Genomic DNA, 16,598 nt, shown 5'->3' with positions numbered 1-16,598 from the left:
AGCTGAGCATATTTGGTGTAGGATTTTGTGCTGACACCCAGGAAATGCCAGATGCTCCCTCAGGGAGCGTGAACCAAAACCCTCTTTGTGTTAAGAGTTCAGATAATCAGGATTTATCTCCTCTGGCCCCGGGCACCCTGCTAAAGCACCTTCTCAACCAAGCCACACGTTCCCTTCCAAGCTCCCTAATTCCCATCTGCCCAGTGACCTTCACTGGGGCACTGGCCTCAGCCTCTTGGCTACCATCAGGAGTTCAGAGACCTCAGGGCTGTCACCTCCTCCCAGCTGCCATTTGTAGGTAAATCAGCTTCTCTCCCTGTTCAGCTCTGTGTCACCACATCCCTGCCCGGCTGCCCTGCATTTCTCTTCTTTCCAGGCAAGTTTAACCAGCCACTAAACACTGACAAAGGGTAAAAATCCGTGTGGATCTTCTCATCCTGCAGGGAAAGGGCTCTGCTGGTGCCAGGGGAGCTGCTGTGCCCCTGTGGGGAGTGTCCATCCTGTGCCATGTGTGCAGCACGGCAGAGATGGATCTTCAGGCAGAGGAAAAATCTTCCTGCAGGTTTCTAACATCTTTCAAGGAGCTGGGAGCTCCAGAAGGGTTGGATGGAGCAATGGCAATTCTACAAGTTCCTCTCTGGCAGGAGGAGAGCTGGGACTGCTCTGGAGATCCCAGCAGGCAGGAAGGACCTTGCTGCTCTCAACAACTCCCCAAAATGTGGGATCTGCCCACAGGTGGGGTCTGTCGCTTCTCCCAGGTAACAAGTGAGTAAAAAAGAGAAAACAGCTGCACCATGGGAAGTTCAGAAAGGGTATTAGGGGAAAATTCCTCCACCAGAAGAGCTGCCAAGCACTGGCACAGGGTGCCCAGAGCAGCTGTGGCTGTCCCTGGATCCCTGGAACTGTCCAAGGCCTGGACTGGGCTTGGAGCAACCTGGGATATGAAAGGTGTCCCTGTCCAGGGTGGGAACAATGTGGTTTTGAAGTTCCCCTCCAACCCAAACCACGCTGGGATTGTGTGGTGTGTACAAGCAGCTCACCCGTGTGATGTTCTGGACTCGGAAGAGCCGGGAAATGACGTCCTCATCCGCCACTCCAGAGATGTATTCCACCTCCATGGGGCCGTAGTGCTGCAGCCCCGGCTCGGGCCAGTACTGCAGGCAGGGCTGTGGGGAGAAGCTCACCGTGACTGGGAATGCTGGGACACAGGGAATGGCATCAGGAAACGGCTGAGCAAGGAGCAGCTGGGGCTGGAGCCCGGGGGCTGCTGGCAAGGGGACGGCCTGGGGAGGGATGGGGGGTCTGGGGAGGGATGGGGGCACCGGGGAGGGATGGGGGCACCGGGGAGGGATGGGGGGCATTGGGAGGGATGGGGGGCACCGGGGAGGGATGGGGGGCACTGGGGAGGGATGGGGGGCCTGGGGAGGGATGGGGGCACCGGGGAGGGACGGGGGCATTGGGAAGGATGGGGGGCCTGGGGAGGGATGGAGGGCATTGGGAGGGATGGGGGGCCTGGGGAGGGATGGGGGGCCTGGGGAGGGATGGGGGCACTGGAGAGGGATGGGGGGCACTGGGGAGGGACGGGGGCATTGGGAGGGATGGGGGGCCTGGGGAGGGATGGGGGGCACTGGGAGGGATGGAGGGCACTGGGAGGGACGGGGGCACCGGGGAGGGACGGGGGGCACCGGGGAGGGACGGGGGGCACCGGGGAGGGACGGGGGGCACCGGGGAGGGACGGGGGGCACCGGGGAGGGATGGAGCTGGACCACAATGCCATTTCTCATTCAGCACATCAGTGGCTGGAGGATGTCCCAGCTTATTGAGGGATCAGGGATGAAAGGTCAGGCCCACCCCCAGCACCCACACAGCCCCCTGGCACTGCACGGACACAGCAGCTGCCACTGCTGGGAACGGACACTGCAGTCCCAGGGGCTGTGGGATGGGCTGTGCCACAGTTCCTGCACTGACCTGATCCTGCACAGTGATGCAGCAGGGCTGGCCTGCTCCCAGCTGCCTCTCAAGCCCTGTTGGCTTTAGGAGCCACTATTATAAATAAAAATAATACAGCAGCGACAGCACCATGGGATGTCAGCGCTCCCCATCCCGGGACATCCCACCAAGCCAAAACAACCCCAACCGGCATCTCTGGGGAGCAACTCCCCCTCCTGTGTCTGTCACGGCACTGATGGATGGCTCGGTCCCTGGAGCATGGCTGAGATTGTTTTCACAGTGTGACAGCTGGGAAACCAGCACCGACACAAAATATATGATGTTTGTCACCACACTTTCACAGGGCATTTAGCAACGCAGGTCAGCCACGGCCTGCGCCCAACTGCACGGCAAACGTGTCTCAGGAATAATTGGTTATTAATAGGGGCTATAAATCTCTGAGATCTCTGAGCCCTCCAGACTCACAACTGTAATTTGGATATTAAAGCTTCCCTTGGCAAGGTGTAGTTCAAATGAGGGCTGTACCCTCAAAGTCACCTTTTGGAGCTGCCTGCTGGAAAGGTTGATTTATCACCTGTTGGTCTGACACCAGTAAACATTTAGGACCCAGCGTAATATTGTAATATTGTAATATTGTAATATTGTAATATTGTAATATTGTAATATTGTAATATTGTAATATTGTAATATTGTAATATTCAGACACCCCTGAAGAACAGGCAGCGAGAGAGGCAGGGCTGAGTGATGAGGAGAAATGGCAGAGGGAAGGGAAGGGATCCTGTCAGGAATTCTGCTCAGGTGAGACCCCAGCAGAGCTGCCTCCAGCTCGGGGAGCACGGACCTGTTGGAGCAATGTCAACACCAATGCAACACCAATGCAACACCAACACACTGCCAATGCCAACACCAATGCCAACACCAATGCAACACCAATGCCAACACCAATGCAACACCAATGCCAACACCAATGCCAACACCAATGCCAACACCAATGCCAACACCAATGCAACACCAATGCAACACCAATGCAACACCAATGCAACACCAATGCAACACCAATGCAACACCAATGCAACACCAATGCAACACCAATGCAACACCAATGCAACACCAATGCAACACCAATGCAACACCAATGCAACACCAATGCAACACCAACACACTGCCAATCCAACACCAATGCCAACACCAATGCCAACACCAATGCCAACACCAATGCCAACACCAATGCCAACACCAATGCCAACACCAATGCCAACACCAACAGCAATTTAATGCCAACACCAGCTCAAAGCCAGCACCGCACCAATGCCAGCACAATGTCAGTGCAACACCAGCACCATGCACCCACACTGGGCTGCTGCTCAACACCTCTTTGGCTCCAACTGGCCAGCCCTGTGCTTACAGGGGACAAACCCTGAGCGCTGCAGACAGTCCCGTGTCCCCTTGCAGAGGGGAAATTGCTGAGTGAGCAAGGCAAGGGGCTGCAGGGCGATGGGGACAGAGCAGGACAGAGGCACTCACGAGGATGGAGCAGGATGAAGGCACCCATGGAGCCAGCAGCACTCACCCAGGCAGAGTTGGACTGGTTGAGCTGGTTGAGCATGACGATGGAGGTGCAGCCGTAGTCGTACACCAGCCGCCAGAAGTCGGTGGTGGTGTTCTGCAGCGGGTGCAGGGTGACAATGAAGGCAGAACTCTTGGTGTAGCTCTGCAGAGACGAGAGACGAGCACCAGTAAGGACACGGTGGTGACACTGCAGGCACTGCTGTCACACCCACCAGGCCATAAATCCAAACCCAGCAAAGTTTTGCTGTGTAAAGTTGGCTGAGGGCAGGGGAAGCAGCTCCTTCCCTCCCCAGGGAGCGCTCACATCAGTTAAGGCCGCGTTGATGTAGTTGTTGCTGTCTCCATCCACAGAGATGAGGAAGGGAAGGCATCGGTCGGGCGGCAGGACGTCCATGCTGCGGTTGCGCTCCCGGTTGCGGGGCAGGAGCGCGATGCTGCACTCCTCCACATCCAGGTGTGGGGTCACCGAGTTCAGGGTCTGCAGGCACACGGGTCCCCCTCAAACCCTGCCCAGTCCCAGCAGGCACAGGCCCGGGGGGTGGGAGGACAAGGGGGAGCTGCAGAGGTTTTGGGGCGCTCACCTGGAACTCCTCCCGCAGCTGTGAGGAGTTGCTCTGTGGCTCTATCCTCACCATCTCCTTGTAGGTGGGCTTGAACTCGCTGGCGGGGATGCTGGTCTCCCCACAAAGACAGGCCTCCAGGATGGCATCGTGGATGAAGATGTACTGCTCCTGTGGGGAGGAGAGGGGACACTGCTGAGCCTCCAGAGCCAGGTGACAGCAGCACCTCTGGCTGTCCCCAACAGCCGCTCACCTCCGTCTGTATCATGTTGATCCTCCGAGAGCAGAGGGTCTTCACGCAGTTGTAGATGTCCACGACGCCCTCACACTCAGCCATGTCCAACATCACATCCAGGACGATGTAACAGCCAGTCCTCCCCGTGCCAGCACTGGGGATGGAGGGGGAAACAGCAAACACATTCCCAGTCTGTGCTGGCACCCACACACAGCTCAAAACGCTGCTGGGCACTGAGCAAGGTCTCTGTGGGTGTGGGCTCAACACACAGACCCTGTACCAGGCACCCCCGCAGGGCTGCCAGTACCTCACACACCTCCAGAGCCTGGTTTAGCCTTAAACCTGCCCAAACACCCCTGCTGCAGCCCCAAGGGTGTGTGATGGTCAGACTGCGGGTGGGCACCCACGCCTAAAGCTCATTTTTAATTTAAGACAGCAGAACACGTGGTTTTTGCAACAAAACTGACAACTAAACCATCTGAGTGCTAACAGCCCTCTGGGATCTCAGCCCAAAAGCACCAAGGAGGGCTCTGCTCTGAGCCCTGGCAGAGCAGGGAGGCTCCCCTGCCATGAGCAGGTCTGAATGCCCCAGGGGAGACCCTCAGGGTAAGGCAGAGCCCAGCAGGATGCCCAGAGCCAGCCCAGCAGTGGTGACATCCCAGGCCCTGGCATGGCTGGAGTCACAAAGACCTACTGTGCCCTGAACCCCCCCATGATGTGTCAGGAACAGAACCACCCCCCTGCTCCTTTCCTACAGTTTTTTTCCAGTGTAATACTAATTTCTGGGGCTGATGAATCACTCATCATGATTATCAGTGATTACAGACTACGGGCACTAATCTCACTGCCTGGTGAATGAACACTGATGAGGCAGTTGACAGGGAGAAATCAAATAAAAAATAAAAAATCTCTCCCACTCATCAGCTCCTCCTGGTTTGTCCAGTGGAGGAAGAATCATTAGCCCATTGTGTGGGAATGCCTGCTCAGGTTTGGTGGCACAGAGAGCCACCAAAGCTGCTCAGATGTGTCACTCGTGTCCTCCCAGCTCCAGCGCCCTGCTGAGCCCTGCAGGGCTCCCTGTGGGAAACCCTGGGAACGGGGCTGTCCTGCTGCCCCCTGCAGCCCCACGTCCTGACCATCAGCACTGGTCAAGCTGCCCATTGCTGCTTCACCCTTGCCCAGTGGGACAGAGCTGTCACCAGTGACAGGCTGGGACAGCCCCAGCACAGAGCTGCTCCCTGGAGCGGCCCCAGCCCCTCATCCCTGCGGCCACCAGCCAGCGGTGACATTTCCCAGATGCCATCACAGAGGGACATCAGGGCCAGGCTGGGCAGGACTTGGAGGGATCTGGACTAGGGGAAGGTGTCAGTGCCCAGGGGTGGCAGGGGGATGAGTTTTAGGTGCCCTCCACCCGCCCATGAGCGCTGCCCGCACCTGCAGTGGATGATGATGGGGCCGGCGTCGGGCGGCGTGGACGCCTTCACCCTGCGGATGAAGGCCAGCAGCCCTGTGGCGTGGTAGGGGACACCGTGCTCGGGCCACGACATGAAGTGGAACTGCTTCACCTCATGCCGGGCCGAGTAACCCCGCTGCAAGGGAAGAGTGAGAGCACAGGGTCACTCAAACGCTTGATTTTCTCAGAAATCCGTGATTTTGCCAGCTCGGCATCCAGGCAGATGGAGCACACAGCAGTCACACTTGGGCAGCCCCACAGCTCTCTCCTCTTGGCTGCAGGAGGGTTAGAAGCCACCAAGGAGAAAAAGGAGGAGGTGGCAGCAGCCTCGGGTCTCCCTGCCCCATAACCAGACAGTAATTTGACATTCCTGTAGATTAAGGGGTAAATTGCACTGCCTCCTTCTCCAGTTACCACACTGCAGAGTGATGGCTACATCACCTCCAGCCCAGAGGAGCTCATCCTTCACCCCCAGCACACTCACACCACAATTAAACACTCTCTCACTGTCCAAACAAAGCTGGGACTGAGCCGCCTGCCCGGCACAGGGTGCAGAGCCAGGGCAGAGGCAAAGGAAGGAGTGACTGGTGCCCCAGCTATACTGGGTTAAATAAACAGGATTCTGAAAATGCCAGGCTGTGAGGGTGCCCGAGGAGGGGTCTGTCCCCGAGGCAGGGCAGGGCCGTACCCTCTCGAGGGCGAAGGTGCGCACAGCGTACTCAGCCAACGTCTCCGACTCCACCAGCGTGATCTTGATGTCCCCGTACATCTCGGAGTCATCCGGCCAGTACTTGGAGCACTTCACCTACAAGGAGAGCACAGGATGGGGGTTTGGCCCTGCAGAGCTGGAGCCCAGAGGGATGGGATGGGATGGGAACCTTACCCGCCCCACCTCCACCAGCTTGGTGATCATCACGATGCTGGAACAGTGCTCCTGCCACACCATGCGCCAGAAGTCGTACACCATCTCCTGCTTGGGCCCTGAGGGACACGGTAAAAGCTCCCACAGATGGATGGGCACCAGCACCAGAACCCAGCCCTGGCAGTGGCCCAGTGCCACCATGTCCCCCTCCTGCCTCTGAGAGCTCCACAGCACTTCAAAGCCCTTCTCCCCAGGGCTGTGCAGTGCCAGGGGAAGGCAGGAGGGGTGGGAGCTGCTCCACATTGGCCCCCCTCCCTTCCTTTCCTACTCCTACAAGGTTTAATCCCACCAGAACAAAACCTGTCTGCTACATCAGGAGCTGAGGAACCACTGGCTGAGAGGGCAGGGAATGACTCACCTTGTGTGGCTATGAAGTGGTTGGACCTGTGGTAGCCCTGCAAGGGAAGCAGAGACATCAGTCCCAAGCTGGGGCACAGATCCTTAAGACGCTTCCCAGTCACCCAACTGGTAGAGATTCCCCACAGCCACTGGGCCAGGTGCTGCAAGTCCCCTGCAGGAGGTTCAGCAGCCATCCCACACTCAGTGGATGACCCTGTGGGTCAAATTCCACCCTTCTCTGGGCACACGGGCCCTGCTTTCCATGCCCCAGTGGCACACAGACCTTGCTTTCCCATTTCCTGGGCCATTCCCAGGTTTATGGACACGTTTTCCCTGCCTGCCTCTCCCTGATGGTGTTTAGACCACACTGCCCAGGGCGAGACCTGGCAAGAGCTGGGAGCAGAGAAGGAAGGAGAGGGGGAAGAGTCTACTTACTTCTCGGTTAATCCGAATCTTAAGGATCCCGTTGGGACACAGGTTTGAGAGAAAAAGATCAGAGATATTAGTGAGGCACAGAGCAGAGAGGGGTTAGAGCACCTGCCCTGGAGCAGGCCATGGACAGACAGGGCAGAAAGGACACAGGGGACAGGGCTGGCTGAGGGACACTGCTTGGGCACTGGGATCAGGCCACCACTGACAAGACAACACCCTCTGGGCAGGAGGGAAGAGTGGGATTTGCTGCTGCTGCTGCTTCCAGGAGACACTGGAGCCTTCCTGCACCTGCTCTGGAGGTGACAGGGGACATCACTCCTGGGGACACTGATCTCAGAGAACACCAGGACTGGGCTGTGCCCAGGATCACACACACCAGCAGGATCAAGGGGTTCCCCGGTGTGAGCCCCAGATGGTCTCTTGGTCCTCCATCTGCAGCCCCCACCCAGGGAGAGGGAGATCCACAGCCACATGAGCAGGTGAGGGGGAAAAGGACAGAAAAGCAGAGGAGAAATGAGAAAGGAGGGACAGAGCAGAGCAGGGAGAGATGCAATGAGCAGAAACTTCTGATGAACACAAATCAGGCAGGTCCTTCGTGACCCGATTCCAGGGAATCCCTGGTTCCAGGGATGCACTGACCAGCCCACCCTGGACCCAAATGCTGCTGGAGGGTCCACAGGGAGCTCCTGTTGCAGCCCAGAGCCCCAAGGACACAGGCCCTGTCCCCACTTACATCGATGTAGTTGGCGTTGATGTAGTCGGAGTTGGGGTCACCCAGCAGCGGGTGCAGCTTCACACGGTGACGATCGTCTGGGGAAAGGGGCCGAGGAATCAGCAGTGCCTGGTCACCCTCCAGGGCATCCCAGGCACTCACTCTGGCCAGGAGTCTGCAGAATGCAGGATTCTCAAGTTGTTTGGGGTGTCTAAGGCTTTGCTAAAGGCACTCACATGTGGACACATGATCCTGTCTCCCTTTGGTCTTGTCTTTCTTCTTTGAAGCATCCCAGCCTTCAAAGAAACTCTGTAAGGAAAGGATGGACATCTCGAGCCAAGGGCTGGACTGTGGGGTCCCCCCAGCCCCAAAAGCTCCCTGGGGACACAGGGTGCTCCCTCCACCCCAACACCTGGCTCCTGCAGTCCCAGCTCCACCTTCACAGCACACTCTGCCAGCCACACTCTCCTGTTGCATGCACAAAATGGGCCCATTTTCCAGCAAATTACAGACTGCCTGGTATATTTTTTTCCAGGGTTGGTTGTAGGTTTTTTTTTGCTAAACCTCCCCAGCTCCTTTCCCTCCCTATCACAGAACAGGTTTGTGTGTAATAACAGTGACATTCACAGATTGCCATAAGAGGGGGAAAGTGGAAGGAAATTACATGTTTTCTCCCCTCCCATAATATCTGAGTGCTTTCAAATGACTAGTTCCAAGAACATACAGCAGCTTTTCAAGGAGCACTAATGATTATCACAAGCCCTGGTTTGTCCAATGCATGAAAGTGGGGGAGAGCTCCTGCTCCTGAAACAGCTGAGCATTAAACAGTAATTTCACTGGGAAGTTTCAATCTCCAGACCTGTGGGACATCGAGAAGTCAGGAAATTACCCCACTGGCTGTGCTGAGGCAGAGGCTTGTGAAATAACCTGCTCTGTTACAAGTGCTCTGAGCTGGCCAGCTGGGATGGACATGATGCTGCCAACAACTCTTGGGAAAGAAATCCCTCCCCAGCATCCTCTCCCCGGGATCTTCATGGTCTTGGAGCTGCCAGAATGCAGAGGATTTGCTTGTCCCTAGGCTATGGCCACGCTTCTCACAGCCAAGTGTGCTGGAGAGCAGAAAGTGACACGGTGATGTCCAGGGGAGGGGAAGGAAGGAGCAGCCCTGGCCCTTGCAGGAGAGCTGGGATGATGCACTGCAGACAGGGACCTGCTCAAGCTGACAAATAACCCAGAGCTCCAGCAGCAGCCATTGAATCCAGAGTCAGGGACATCCCCCATGCTGACAACGCCAGCCCAGAGCTGTGAGCTCCAGCTCCCATCCAGAGCATCCCTGGAGCATCCTCTCCTCGCACACAGATCCTACCCGAGCCCCCCGTCCATCCTCCCAGTCCCCCGAGACGCTGGCACACGCTGTCCCCACCTCATACTCCTGTTTGAAGCCGTAGCCCTCGGCTGTTTTCATCTGGTTGATGTGCTGCAGGAGGTCGGCCACGCGCACGGCCGGGTGCAGCTGCCCCGTGTGGTACGGGGAGCCCTTGCGGCCGCACTGGCGCCGTGGGGAGCCCCCCAGGAGGCTGCTGGACTCATTGACCACGCTGCTGCGCTGCTCACCTGCACGAGGGAGGGACAGCCAGGGGCTGGCAGGGCAGCAAAGCCTTGGGCCACGTCCCCATCATCGCCTCGCACCCCGCAGAGCGGTGGGGGAAGTTTCCTTTGGCAACCTCTGGCATCACCACCCCCACAGGGAACAATTCCTTCCCAACATCCCATCCATTCCTGCCCTCTGGCAGCGGGAACCAACAGGACAACACAGGAGAGTGCCTCCACACCCATTGACCTGACCAAGGGGCTCATCAGCTGCTAGGATTAATGAGAAATTAATTAATTGCTGGCATTAGCAAGGTGCTGCCACAGCCACACACTGAGGATCCACTTGGGTTTCCATGAGGATTAGTGACTGTCTTTTAAATGCACAGAAACTGAAGCACGGGGGGAAACAGCCACCAAGCAGCCACCAAGTCATTCATTTCCCTTTGTTAATTAAGGATGTTCACAGGCAATGGAAACTCTCCCAGCCATGGCAGGCAGCCCAAGCTCCCCAGCTCAGCCCCACCAGCCTTTGAGAGTTCCAAGCACAGCAACCAAAGCAAAAATACACCTAAGCTAGCTCTGTGTATGAAGAGGAGGAAAAGTTTGCCCTCTGGGCGTTAATGATCCATGAGACAATGGTGGGAAGCGCATTAATCCCGCAGCCGGCGCGGAAGAGCCGCGTGCAGGCGGCATCTTGCAGTTACTGTAACAGATGTTATTAGCATATGGCTGAAACTGGGGCATCCAAAGAGTTATTTTACAACTAAATCAGCATGGAGACACATCCTCCAGTGGGTGTGAAGTTATCAGTCTCCTTCTGATGTGAGCACAGGGGCTCTTTAACCCTTCGAAGCCCAGGCTGTGTGGGGAGGGCTGGGGGAAGCTTCCAACCCCAGCGTACACCAGGAGGTGGAACTGACCCAGAAGCAGAGGGGCTGCAGCCAGACCCTGAGCCCACACACATCATCCTGACATGGGTGTAACACCAAGCCTTCAACAGAGTCACAGAATACCCTGAGCTGGAAGGGACCCACAGGGACCACCGAGCCCAACACCTGGCCCTGCAATCCCAACAATCCCACCCTGTGCCTGAGAGCTGTCCAAACACTCCTTGAGCTCTGGCAGGCTGCTCCTGTGATATTTTGGGGTTATTTGGCACCTTTGCTGTGGCTGGAAGGAAGCAGGGGATGCCAGCGTCCCCATCCTTACCTTGGTTGCCACAGCTGTGGGATGGGAGCAGGAGGATGCCAGGTTACCACCCTCACCTCTGTTCCCACAGTTGTGGAAGGAGAACAGGGATGCCAGGCTCCCACCCTCACCTCTGTGTCCACAGTTGTGGAAGGAGAACAGGGATGCCAGGCTCCCACCCTCACCTCTGTTCCCACAGTTGTTGAAGGAGAACAGAGATGCCAGGCTCACACCCTCACCTCTGTTCCCACAGTTGTTGAAGGAGAACAGGGATGCCAGGCTCCCACCCTCACCTCTGTTCCACAGTTGTGGAAGGAGAACAGGGATGCCAGGCTCCCACCCTCACCTCTGTTCCACAGTTGTGGAAGGAGAACAGGGATGCCAGGCTCCCACCCTCACCTCTGTTCCCATATGTTGTTGAAGGAGAATGGGGATGCCAGGCTCCCACCCTCACCTCTGTGTCCACAGTTGTGGAAGGAGAACAGGGATGCCAGGCTCCCACCCTCACCTCTGTTCCCACAGTTGTTGAAGGAGAACAGGGATGCCAGGCTCCCACCCTCACCTCTGTTGCCGTAGCCGTGGGTGTCCATGAAGGACAGCCCCAGGCGCTCGTCCTCCTGCAGGGTGCTCTGGTCAGTGAAGCTCCTGTCGATGGCGCTCATCATGTGCGTCTTCTCGTGCCGGTAGTTTATGGTGGCTTTGGTCATATTCACGGGCTTCCTGCAGTGGGGAGGAGCAGAAGTGAGCAGGGCTTACCATCAGGTGATCTAAGGTCCCCTCAAAGCTCCTGGGCTTGGATTATTCCGGGGAGCAGGATGGATTATTTCCAGCAGTGTGGTCATCACGCTTTGGTGCTCTGCTGTCCCAGGCTGGTCACAGCCGCACATGAGGCATCTCTCGCTGGCTGCAGCAACTCCAGCTGCTTAACCTCAACATCCCCTCCTGTCCCCTGCCCTTGGACAGCCAGGAGTGCTCCAAAAGCTCTCTCCAGCCATCTCCCATCGCACGGATCTGCCCCAGCACAGTCCCATTTCTCCAGACACGACCTCCTGGTCTAGTGGAAGGTGTCCCTGCCCATGGCAAGGGTTGGAGTGAGATGAGCTTTAAGGTCCCTTCCAAACCAAACCATTCTGTGATTTTAAAGCCATGTCAGGGGCCAAATCCATCCCAAGGGATGGGCTGGACCCCCCTGAGTAAACCCATGCTCAGCACCCACTGTGGAGGCTTTTCCCCCCATTTAGACATCTAATGAAGATGCTGGGAAATCCCAGGAGTTCTCAACTGGGACAGAACCTCACACCCCAAATTCAAGTCATTCAGGCAAAGAAACCTGAATGACTGTTTCTGAGAGGCAGCATCAGGCTCCAAAGGCAGACAGTGATTAAACCAGAAGGATGAACAGGAGATCTGAGCCCATGCTGGCATCGTGGCGGGGCTGGAACACTGCAAAGCACTGCTAAAATCCAGAATTCAACCCAGAGTCACTGACCTTTCCCCTTTATGCTGCCTTCTGTCTCTAACAAGCTCAGCAGCATTATTTTCCCTGATCCAAAGAGACCCTTAAAATGCACTTGGCAGAGATAAGGACTTGTTGGAGCAGAGGGGTGAGGGGGGAGGCCAGGAGGAGGGAAAGCAGGAGAATGACAATTACTTACGGGTAATAGGAGTACGAATAGTAGTTCCTCCTGGCAAGCGTGCAAAGAGAACAGCAGAAATTGCATAAGCCCCTTTTCTCCAGCATTGGGAAGGGAGGTTACAGGGCAAGTCAGCTGCCAGAAAATTCAATGCACCACAAAGGACTCAGGCTCCCCTGTGGCACCCACAGGTTATTTACTCCAGGCAGGAGCTGACATCCCAGCAGGACAGCACCAGCACCAGATCTCAGCGTGACCACACTGTGGTGGGTGTCCACAGCACCCTTCTCCAAGGGGATATTCCATCATTTTTAAGAGTGAACAACAAAGCAGTCCCAAATGTAGGGATTTTCACCCAGGCTTCTGGTTAGGGACCCAGAGGGGGAGATGGGGTTGGGATGTCACATTCCCAGGGCACCATTTACTAGAGACAAGCATATTCCAAGGCTGCATTTCCATTCCACCACATCAGTGTTTCTCCAATGGCAAAGCACTCTGGAGAAGATTTATGAGCTCATCCCACCTTGCCAACAGCCCCAAATTCAGGGCTCTCAACACCAGGTCTAATTTGTAGTTCTGGTTTATCCTTCAACAGGTTCATCCTGGGATGCTGAAGCAGAGCTGCTCCTCCTCCTGTCCCACAGCTCTGGCAACAGGAATGCAGCAGCCTCACCCACAGCTTCATCACTCCCCAAAACACATCAGCACTGCTGGCACTTGCTCCACCAGGGAAGGACCCAATGGATCCATGAGCCAGCCCTGCACCTCAAAGCATGCAGGGATGTGACAGCCCCACTCTTCCAGCAGCATAAATCCACAAGGATCCTTCCAGGGCACACGGAGCCATAAAGAGCTTTGCAGATTTACCAGGCCAAGGCTCTGCCCTGCTGTTTTTCTCTCCCTCTGGCTGTTCACATACTTTGCTCCATCCTCCCAAGCCCTGTGTTTAATTGCTGTCCTTTATCCCAGCTCTGAGAGCCCCCCCAGCCCAGCACTGCCTCAAGCCCTGCACAGAAGAAGCCACTTTTCCAGGGCATTGCATCCACGTGAAAAGCAGCGGCCGCATCCCCAGCGCTTCCAGGGATGAGTGTCCTGAGAAGCCCCTGCCCTCCTCCCTCCCTCCCACCCCGTGACCCCCCCAGTGCAAGCCCACCACCATGGCCACAGCCCCATCCATGCTGGACGTGCTCGTGCCAGCCTGGTCAAGGCAACAAGGAAGCCCAGAGGAAACATCTCAGAGTGGATGAAGCTGATTTTTGTCATTTTGGGTTGGGGGTACAGAGCTGCACACCCAGGGGTCCCGTGGGGCTGCTGCTGGCAGGGAAGAGCTGGTGGGGATGATGGGGATGGCTGTGCTCAGCACCACTGCAGGGCTCAGGCCAGAAGAGTTTCCATCCATGCAGGATCACCAGAGCAGGGAGGGAGGAGCAGCACCAGCCCAGGTGTCCTTACCCTTTCCGAATGGCGACAATGATGGCTCCCAGCAGGATAATCAGGACGATGAGCCCCCCGGCACAGATCCCCAGGATCAGGCCCATCTCCTCCGAGTGCTGTGACACCTCCAGGGGACGCTTGCTCTCTTTGCAGGCAGCTGCCAGGGGACAAGGACGGGCAGGAGGGGTGGGTGGGCAAGGGTGCTGTGAGCACCCACCACACTCCCCACTCCAGGGAGACTGGCAACATTAGACATGGAAACACCGGGATTCATTCCATGGGATGTTTGTTTCTCCATGAACACACATTATTCCACAGGGCTCTGCAGTGCCACACCACGGCCGTGGACAAGTCCCTCTCTCAGTCCCAGTGGGGTGACACAGCCCCTCTGTTCACCTTTCACCACACCCCACAGAGGATCATCCACCCATCCCCGCACCACCACTCCAGCCTGCCACCTCCACCGTGGGAACAGCATTAACAAGGAACATTCAACCAAGGGAAAAACCCCAGACGCCAAAGAGAGTGGGAAACAAAAGAGTGCAGGGTGGAGCTGGAATAACCCATCACACGCAGCCCAAGCACTGCCAGTGCTGGTCCCCACCCAGCGGAGCCACAGCCGGGCTGGGATCAGGGGGAGGAGCAGCTCACCTTTGCGAGCGATCCGGACACAGTTCAGCCGAGTTTCCTATGGAGGTAAAAGGTGGGTCAGTGCTGGATGAGCATCCCAGCAGCTCTGCCCCACACTCCTGCCCGAGCAAGGCTGGGTGGGAACAGGGCTGGTCCCTTGGTGCTTTGGGTGATTTGTGCTGCAGCACAGAAAGAGCTCCTGGGGCCCCACATCCCAAGAGATGCTGGAATGATCTGTCCCCAGCATTCCCAGGTTTAGCTGGAGCCACTGCTCCTGGCACAGAGGGGATAGCAAAGCTCAAGAGCGTGGGAGGACCCAGCAGACGCAGCCAAGCCACATGTCACCAATGTGCCACCAGCTACAGCTAAAACATTCCCAGGTTGTCATCCGGAGCTTCATGGGTTTGTCTTCCATCAGTCAAAGTTTCAAGCCTCAGTCCTGGTGCTCTGCACCTGCTGCCAACATCACCATGAGGTTCCAGCTCAAGTCTCCAACAGTTTTAACATTTGCAATTTAGGGATGGGTTCAGCTAAAATATTCAATTTTTCCATGCATCCAACTTCTGTTGCAAAATAAAAAGCACCATTTTGGCAGTATGATTCTTCTTCTCCAAGCATCCTCCAGTCTCTCAGGACACCAGGCACCAATGCTGCTGCATCCACCCTCAGCCCAAGACTTGCCCATGTCACATATCCAGGGCAGGGCTGGCTGCAGCACTGCACTCCCTGGGATCTCCAGCGTTCCCTTCTCCTGCTTCTTGCTTCATCTGGCACAAAAACCATGAAAAAACCCAGCTACAATCCAGTGTTTTTCCAGCATCTGAGGGCAGCTGGGATAAATCCATTGGCTCCCAGCAGGACAGATGTAACACAGCAGCAGCCAGCAGTTATTATCCAGCGGTGCCGAGCGAGCCAGAGCGGGGATCCTCCCTGTCCCTCCGGGCTCAGTCACAAGGCAGCGAGGTGAGAACAGGAGCAAAGAGGGCTCAGTGGGCAGCCCTTTCCAGCAGGATGGAGATGTGCAGGACAGTGATGCTCCCCCAGCTGGGACAGGAGCAGCCAGAGAAGCGATGCTGAGCAGGGTCCCCACAGGGTCCTGTCGGTGACTCGGAGGAATCCCGAGGGGGATGCAGGGGGAGCAGAGGGAACTGGCAGCAGCAGCAGCAGCAGGGAGGGCAGGGCAGCCTCAGGAGTTCTCTGGAGCTGGGACTGGCCATCCTGGCAGCACTGGGTCCCAGCAGTGACACAGCTCTGGCTGCCCAAACAGTCCTGCTTCAGGCCAGGAGCAGCCCCAGGAATGGGGTCTCCCCTGCACTGGTGCTTGTCAGTGTCCTGGCTGGGGGAAATACGGCTACTCCACCCCCAGCATCTACACAGGGATGAGGACAGGCACCACACAGGAGTGCTGGAGCAGGACACCAACATCTCAACATGCCTGGAGCACCAACTGCCCCCTGGCAGGACACCAGGGGTGAAGCCAGAGGGTGACCCAGGGAGGGGGATCTAAAAGCAGTTCCATTTTACCAACCCTCAGACCCCAGCCTGCCTGTACCTGATCCAAGCCCTGGCTGGAACAGGGTGCCAGGGCTACTCACCCCTTTGAGGTTGCTCATGGCCTGGAAGTAGATGAGATAGGCCTTCTTGGGCTCCAGGGGCGGGTTCCAGTAGCCGTTGTAGGTCTGGTTGTCCCCCACAGTGAAGGGCTTGGCCTCGGTGAGGCTGCTGGCAGGCAGCTCTGCCCCGAAGTAGTGCACAGAGCCGCGGGACACGGCGTCGTCGAAGGTGAGCGGCACCGGGAAGCATTCCTGTCCCCCCAGCTCCCGCTTCAGCTTCCTGGGCCGCTCCTCCTCCACGATCACCTGGTAGGTGCTGGGGAGGGCCAGGCACGCGTTAGCCTCGGGAACAACGGTCCTGCCCTTCCTTGGAGCCCGCTGTGCCACCCCATTT

General features: G+C 57.0%; 1 protein-coding gene across 6 annotated transcripts in view; it reads right to left on the bottom strand.

Moving 5' to 3' along the window:
- PTPRU (protein tyrosine phosphatase receptor type U) overlaps positions 1 to 16,598 on the bottom strand; it is a 54,103-nt gene that overhangs the window by 6,553 nt on the left and 30,952 nt on the right. For 2 of the 6 annotated variants that reach the window (XM_058856182.1, XM_058856185.1), the window contains exons 12-28: positions 16,247 to 16,520; positions 14,673 to 14,709; positions 14,040 to 14,178; positions 11,516 to 11,673; positions 9,596 to 9,786; positions 8,409 to 8,481; positions 8,194 to 8,270; positions 7,464 to 7,481; positions 7,048 to 7,084; positions 6,651 to 6,748; positions 6,456 to 6,572; positions 5,749 to 5,903; positions 4,333 to 4,468; positions 4,101 to 4,250; positions 3,824 to 3,997; positions 3,521 to 3,661; positions 1,041 to 1,166 (exon numbers count right to left, since the gene is read on the bottom strand). In XM_058856182.1, coding sequence (XP_058712165.1) covers positions 1,041 to 1,166; positions 3,521 to 3,661; positions 3,824 to 3,997; positions 4,101 to 4,250; positions 4,333 to 4,468; positions 5,749 to 5,903; positions 6,456 to 6,572; positions 6,651 to 6,748; positions 7,048 to 7,084; positions 7,464 to 7,481; positions 8,194 to 8,270; positions 8,409 to 8,481; positions 9,596 to 9,786; positions 11,516 to 11,673; positions 14,040 to 14,178; positions 14,673 to 14,709; positions 16,247 to 16,520 — 2,101 coding nt within the window. The remainder of the gene's footprint in view (positions 1 to 1,040; positions 1,167 to 3,520; positions 3,662 to 3,823; positions 3,998 to 4,100; positions 4,251 to 4,332; positions 4,469 to 5,748; positions 5,904 to 6,455; positions 6,573 to 6,650; positions 6,749 to 7,047; positions 7,085 to 7,463; positions 7,482 to 8,193; positions 8,271 to 8,408; positions 8,482 to 9,595; positions 9,787 to 11,515; positions 11,674 to 14,039; positions 14,179 to 14,672; positions 14,710 to 16,246; positions 16,521 to 16,598) is intronic. The other 4 variants (XM_058856184.1, XM_058856186.1, XM_058856183.1 and 1 more) reach the window with 3 other exon arrangements.

This window comes from Poecile atricapillus, chromosome 24 (assembly GCF_030490865.1).
Source record: "Poecile atricapillus isolate bPoeAtr1 chromosome 24, bPoeAtr1.hap1, whole genome shotgun sequence".
Taxonomy (NCBI): Eukaryota; Metazoa; Chordata; class Aves; order Passeriformes; family Paridae; genus Poecile; species Poecile atricapillus.
Note: the sequence above shows the minus strand (reverse complement) of the source record. Positions and strands in the feature narration are given on the sequence as shown.